Source organism: Gopherus evgoodei, chromosome 2 (genome assembly GCF_007399415.2).
Source record: "Gopherus evgoodei ecotype Sinaloan lineage chromosome 2, rGopEvg1_v1.p, whole genome shotgun sequence".
NCBI classification, from domain to species: domain Eukaryota; kingdom Metazoa; phylum Chordata; order Testudines; family Testudinidae; genus Gopherus; species Gopherus evgoodei.
Window position 1 is genome coordinate 18,979,192 of NC_044323.1, and position 6,849 is coordinate 18,986,040.

The following is a 6,849-nucleotide window of genomic DNA, read 5'->3' on the forward strand; positions in this document are numbered from 1 at the left end:
CCTAGTTCTGATCCCCACAAGGAGGGGCTGCTCTTCCAGAGAATTTTGCAAGCAGGGGACAAAGCAGGCAGTTGCCAAGGGAGCATTGTGCAACTTTAAATGAGCTTGTTCCCTAATAGCAGCATAGCAACGAAACAACATTAACTGGAACAACGTTAAGTGAGGAGTTACTGTATTATTTATCTCCTGGTATTCTACCTCAAGCCTCATCAGTCAAAACAGGAAGCTGTCCTTCATAACTTAGCTATCAGGAGAGCATTGACTTATTATCAGGACAAGACTAGACCTTTGTGAGATTGGTTGTTTTTATGGTGGACAGAACTAAAGGTGACTATCCAAAGGCTTTCTAAGTGGGTTTCTGGTTGCATACTCTCCTGTTTTGTGGCTAATGTACCCTGCCCCTTCCATGAGATCATACTGTGTCTATAGCCCTGCTAAAGTATGTCTGTTAATGGAAAAAAGCAAGGCTAATACATGGGCTTTGATTCACACTTTCTCCAGACACTAAACCTTCCTGAGCTCCCTTTGGCTCTGCAGTCCTACATACAGCCTTCAGCTAAGTTCTGACGCCCCCACTTCCTTTAGGGGGTACTACTAATGGGTCACCTCACAAAGAGCACCTTTAGGGACACTACTCAAAGAAGAGCGAGAGGTTACTTCCTTGTACAATAACTGGAGTTCTTCAAGATGTTTGCCCCTGTCAGTGCTCCACAACCCACCCTCCATCTGATCTTCTTGGGGCTTTGAGATACAGAAGGAATTGAGGGCAGTTCGCCCATGCAGCCCTATATATCCTTGGTATGAAGCATGAGAATGCAGAGGGTGCATGTGCAAACTGAAAGGGCGTTGCTGCGGAAAATCTCCAATGGAAGGCAAGTGCGCACCCCCAGTAGAGGACCCAGAAGGATACACGTCTCAAAGTACTCCAGTTACTATACAAGGTAAGTAACATCTCTTTCATTTTGGCTTCCAATGCATTGCAAATGATCAAACAGCCTTATTAAATAAGCGTAATAATGTGTTTTGTACTTAGTAGCTGAATGGAAAAGGTGCCAAGGTAGCTTTGAGAGCCTGTTGTGATATTACATAATATTATTTTAATTGGACTTCAATTTTTATTTTGTATTTGTTTTTGTTCTGACACCTAGATGACATTCCAGTTCAGTATATGGGACAAAATCCGAGATTTGGGAAATCTGTCAACCACTACTTTCTCCAACCTGGTTTCTCTGTTGGCCCACTTGCTAAAGACAAAATCACTCTCCCTATCAGTCCTCAAGGTCAGCATAGTCTCTATTAAAGTATTTGTGCACGTCCACCTCATTCGTTAGTTTTATGGTAAATGTGTGCGTGTTCCTTGTTATCTAATCTCTATTGGAGCTGCTTATTTAGTTTTAAAACAAATTATTCCGCACTTCCTAGCTAAGGTGAACTTTACTTGCCTGTTTTCTAAAACTGCCCCAAATGTAGGGATCTGATTTAGTTTCATACAAGTGGTTCTAATCGCCAGACAGATTAGATTAATTTACTTTTTATTTATTTATTTTTAAAAGAACTGTGGCCCAGTGGTTAAGGTGGTAGTCTGGGACTTGCAACACCCAGGTTCAATTCCCTGACTTGCTACAGATTTCCTGTGTAACCCTGGACAAGTCACTTAATCTCTCTATCCTATAGTTTCCATCTGTACAATGTGGATAGTATCACTTCCATGTCTCACAGAGGGGTTGTGAGATTAAAGTAATTTAAAAAGACTGTGAGGCGCTCAGCTACCCTGGTAATGGAAGTCACAGAAGTACTTAAGATGGCTGTCTGGAAGATAAACAGAATTTGGGCTATTGCAGACAACAGTAAATTATTAATTGTTCCTTTTTTAAAAGAGAATTTGAGTTTAAAGAAATACACTTTTCCCCTCCCAACCTCATCCTGTCTTTACTGGTGGAATTTCACCCTTTTTCATATATTGGATGTCCTGGTGGAGTTGCTGGCTATTCCCTACCAGACAGACACATGCTCCTTATAGCTGCTGAAAGCCAGCAGTGCAGTTTGGGGCCATTACTGATAAGGATTGTTACTGCTTTCCTTTTGGGAGGGCAAGATGCCAAACCTTTGAAACCGTGGTTAAAACCTTGCTCAAAAAAACATCACCTGATACTAATGACCTTGATTATTACTTTCTTATCTCGAACCTTCCTGTTTTGAGGAAGGCTGTGGGTGGAACCTGGGTTCCACTGATTTCGTCAGCCTGGCCTACCCACAGCTTTTGTAGTGGTGTGACTGTCAGCTGGGGGCAGGAGGGTGATAATTTTTCTGAAAGCTATACCAGTACAACCCCTAGCATGGTTGCAGTTTTACTGGTATAAAGGTGCCTTAAACTGGTATAACATAGTGCACGTCTTCACTATCAACGTTAGTAGTCGCGTCATAAAAAAATCACCTCCAGAAGGGGAATCGCTGTCAGTGCTGGGAGTGCTGGTGCACTGTCTGTACGGGCACACTGCAGCACTTGGGGGTGTTTTTTTCACTTCCCTTACAGGAACAAGCTGTACTGAAAAAAGCAGCTTTTATACTGGTATAACAGCATCTATACTAAGGGAGTTGTACCACTTTAACTGTACCAGTATAGGTAAAGAAGTCCAACTTCTCTATAGATGAGCCCTAAGATCCTAACTCATTCAGTCTGAAGTCTGGGTATGGTATAGCCACTGCATTAATATTCTTAATATGGACAGAAGTGTGGTGCTGTGACGAGTTGGGTCACAGAGACCCCCTTGGGACTGATACCTGATGTGCTGAGACTACCTCTGAATCCATTTTCCCTGCCAGCTTGGGACTTCAGAACTGTGCCTTTTTGAGCCAGACACGCTAGCCTGCTGCAAACACAGACCCAGGTCTGAACCACGTCCCCAAAAAGCTGTAGATTTAACTGAAAACAGCTTAAGAAGTGCTCCTGTCTCCAGCAGCCAGATACCCAGTTCCCAATGGGATCCAAACCCCAAATCTGTTTTACTTTCTATAAAGCTTATACAGGGTAAACTCATAACTTGTCCGCCCTCTATAACAGTGATAGAGAGATATGCACAGCTGTTTGCTCCCCCAGGTATTAATTACTTACTCTGGGTCAATTAATAAACAAAAGTGATTTTATTAAATATTAAAAGTACGATTTAAGTGATTCCAAGTAATAACAGATAGAACAAAGTAATTTACCAAGCAAAATAAAACAAAACACACAAATCTAAACCTAATACATTAAAAAACTGATTAGAGATACAATCTCACCCTCAGAGATGTTCCAATAAGCTTTTTTCACAGGCTAGGCTCCTTTCTAGCCTGAGCCCAATCCTTTCCCCGGTACAGTTCTTATTAGATCTAGCTCAGGTGGTCGCTAGGGGATTTCTCATTACTGCAGTCCCCTTTGTTCTATTCCACCCCCTTATATACCTTTGCACAAAGCATGAATTTTTTCTCTCTCTGGGTCCCCATTTCTCCTTCTAAATGGAAAAGCACCAGGTTTAATATGGATTCCAGTACCAGCTGACATTCTTCCAGGCCTGACTCACAGGAAGGCTTGCAAATAAACAGAGCCATCTACGGTCAGTTGTCCTGGTTAATGGGAGCCATCAAGATTCTAAACCGCCATTAATGGCCCACACTTTGCATAATAACAATAGGACCTCAGAGTTATATTTCATATTTCTAGTTTCAGATACAAGAATGATACATTTATACAAATAGGATGAACACACTCAGTAGATTATAAGCTTTGTAATGATACCTTACGAGAGACCTTTTGCATCAAGCATATTCCAGTTACATTATATTCATACTCATTAGCATATTTTCATAAAATCACATGGGAGTGCAACATCACAGGTGCCTATGCTGATTTTTAGTGCATCTGCCAGCAGCCTTTGTGGGCACTCAGATATTGCAGTGATGAGTATTGTAATGTCTGTAAATAAATATATTGTTTAAAAATACTATTGTGCATTAAGTGTGTTTTGGATTCACTTTTGGGTCCACTCTGTCTTAAATACTTTGAAGGTACCTATCTCTTGGGTATCTGGTTGCCTTAATATATCGGGTAGAGGTGACCAGGTTGGTATTCAGTGGCTTCAATCCTTCCTGCGAGGTTTTAGAAGGCAGTGTTGGACGATTGCTCATGCAATCAGCGTGCGCACTCATGCCAGATTCCCCAAGATTCTGTTCTGTTGCCGCTCTTGTTCAATAGCTATGTGAGGTCAGTAGGTGTTTTGGATTGAACGACCGTGATTATTCTTCGCTTTTCATCTCTAAACTCTCAAATTATGCAAGGCATATTTTTTTTAATTTATGATTGGTTTATTTTTTTATCTCTGGTCCTGGATGCCACTGCAATGAGCATAATAATAAGTTACTGAATGAGACATGTTAAAGCATCCTAAGTATGTTAATTAGGTCTTCAGTGTTAAGTCTAATATTTGCTGTCTTGTTAACTAGGTAGTTGAATTCAGTGAACTAGATAAACCCAAAGTCCACTTCTTGCGGCAAGTGTTATCTATACTATTAATAAAAACAGACGTGGAAGAACTTACCACCATTTTTGGAAGGTAAGTGATCGTTGATCTTCCCAGAGAACATTTGGTGAGCAGTGATTGGACACACAAGGGATTTGCTTATTGTATTTATTTTGATTATCCATTGCTTACCCCAAGCCCTTGACACCTCACTTCTGACAAGGCAAGCTTCCTTGTGAAAAGTCTATCTCTTCTTATGTGTTTGTACAGTACCTGGCACAATGCTGCCCTTGTTTTAATGGTGGTCTGTAGGTGCTACTGCAGTATAAATATATTATAGAATTTTACATACAACGTTAATACAAATTTTGAAATACTTAATACATCAACTATCGCTGTCAGGCAAGAACAATAAATCTGTTAATGCTCTAAGCTGACATACCAACCACCCCAAAAATCTTTACCCTATGTGTGGAACTAGAATTCAGTTACATTGCAGAGTTATTCTTGCTACGACATGTCCCTGTTGCAGAAGCAAAGAATGGAATTAATCAGGGGAAAGTTAACACTCTCTAGCATTGCAGCATTTTATCTAGAAATCTCTATTCTTCATATTAAAGGGGCCTGAGTTATTAACTGAACACCTTTTAGAGGTAATCAGAGGAAATGTCTTAATCGCACTGAAGTGGTTAAAATTTAGACCTGATTCTTCCACTTGTATACCCACAATGGACGGCTGTGTATAAGCGACCATGACATTAGTTTGGTTACAGTCAAAATGCTTTTAAGTTCTCATATTGGAACAGTGCTGAATAAGGGTCACAGGTAATCTGGTCTCCTGACATGTTGTGTATTTGTACTGCAGTCATGGCCTTAGTGTGTAAGCTGTTCCAGGAAGGAACTTTGCTTTTTGAGTTTGTTTCTAAAGAGCCATGGAAATGGTGCCATATAAATATTTAATAAGGGAAGAGATAATAGTGTATATTCTGTGGAATTAGATCTGCCAAAAATACTAACGTAGTAAAAGATAATGTTTACATTTGTAGAACTACACATAAAGTGGAAAGTCTGTATTGCCATGTACTGTCTTTCAAATTTTATTCCATCCATTAAAATGTGTGGGAGGTTTGCCACACGTTGCTTACATTTTTGACTATGCCCTAACTAATATTTTAAGTCAAGTCTCTTAAAAAATACTTTAAAATTACAAACTGCCTTTTGAGAAATAGGTTGCATGTGAAGTATGTTCAACTGTTTGCCAAACCAGTGGAGGCCTGCGCTTGTTAATAAGAGAATTTATAACATTGTTCAGTTGGAAAGTAGGAAACTGGAATTATTTCTGATTTGTGTGTCGGTCTTTTTCAGGTTAACTGACAACCCAAAATTAGGAATGTTGCGTGAAGGTTTGAAGCTTTTCCTTTCCCACTTTTTCCTGAAGAACGTACAAGCACACGAAAGTGCTGAAGAAGCCAGCTTACTAAAAGAAAGAGTTGAATTAGTAAGCGAGACTTTGCAAGCCAGAGAATCCAGATTAAAACTATAGTTTTATTTTCAAATAAGCTTGCATGGAAAATAAGGACTTCATGAAACCACAAAGGTGACCTTGACAATGTTTTTCACAGACTAAAGACTTGAGATGCTGAGCAGGATTGTAATGCTGCAAAGGACCCCCTATTTTGAGGTGATGTAGGATTGTACACTCCTAAAAAATGGTTTCAAGTTTGGGGGGAAATAGAAACATAAAATACTGAAGGAAGAAAGTATTTATCTTTATACATTGTTGTTCAGTGGCTTAAAATCTGTTGTCTTCCCCATACACCTACACTCTGTATACTTCATGTTGCCTGTTATCATCAGGCAAGATAGCTGAGTTTCCTTTAAAGTTTAGTTAATACCACTTATCAGTCAGCAAGTTGGTAGTGTTCAGCAACCCCAAGCTTCTAGCCTTCCTAATTCCTGCAAGGTCATGGAGTAAGATTGTGTTGATATTCAGACCTGTTCACTTTTTCACAGAATAAATAAAACTGAATTTTGTTTCTGTGCTATATTATGGTCTATGATTTTAATGTGAAAGCTTTTTAATAAAGTAATTGTATTTTATCTGTTGTAAAATAGGCCACTAGAGGGTGCAGTCTTTGGGGAGTAAGTCTTGTAACTACTCCTCAGTTTTAAATAAAATTGAATCATAGAATTATAGAAGACTAGGGTTGAAAGAGATGTATTAACTCTATGATTTGGTTACCTGCATCTCCATCAGGAAAAGATCTTTTGATGTTTCCATTATAAACCTTGGTGGACTGACTGAAGACCTAACTTATTCGGTTATATTGGGTTCAAATATCACAGCATAATT

At 39.5% G+C, this 6,849-nt stretch overlaps 1 protein-coding gene across 1 annotated transcript in view; it reads left to right on the top strand.

Annotated features, from left to right (window-relative positions):
* Positions 1-6,596, top strand: part of NOM1 (nucleolar protein with MIF4G domain 1) — a 30,727-nt gene extending 24,131 nt beyond the window's left edge. The window contains exons 9-11 of the mRNA XM_030554188.1: positions 1,149-1,280; positions 4,480-4,589; positions 5,862-6,596. Coding sequence (XP_030410048.1) covers positions 1,149-1,280; positions 4,480-4,589; positions 5,862-6,039 — 420 coding nt within the window. The 3' untranslated portion in view covers positions 6,040-6,596. The remainder of the gene's footprint in view (positions 1-1,148; positions 1,281-4,479; positions 4,590-5,861) is intronic.
* The last annotated feature ends 253 nt before the right edge of the window (positions 6,597-6,849 follow it).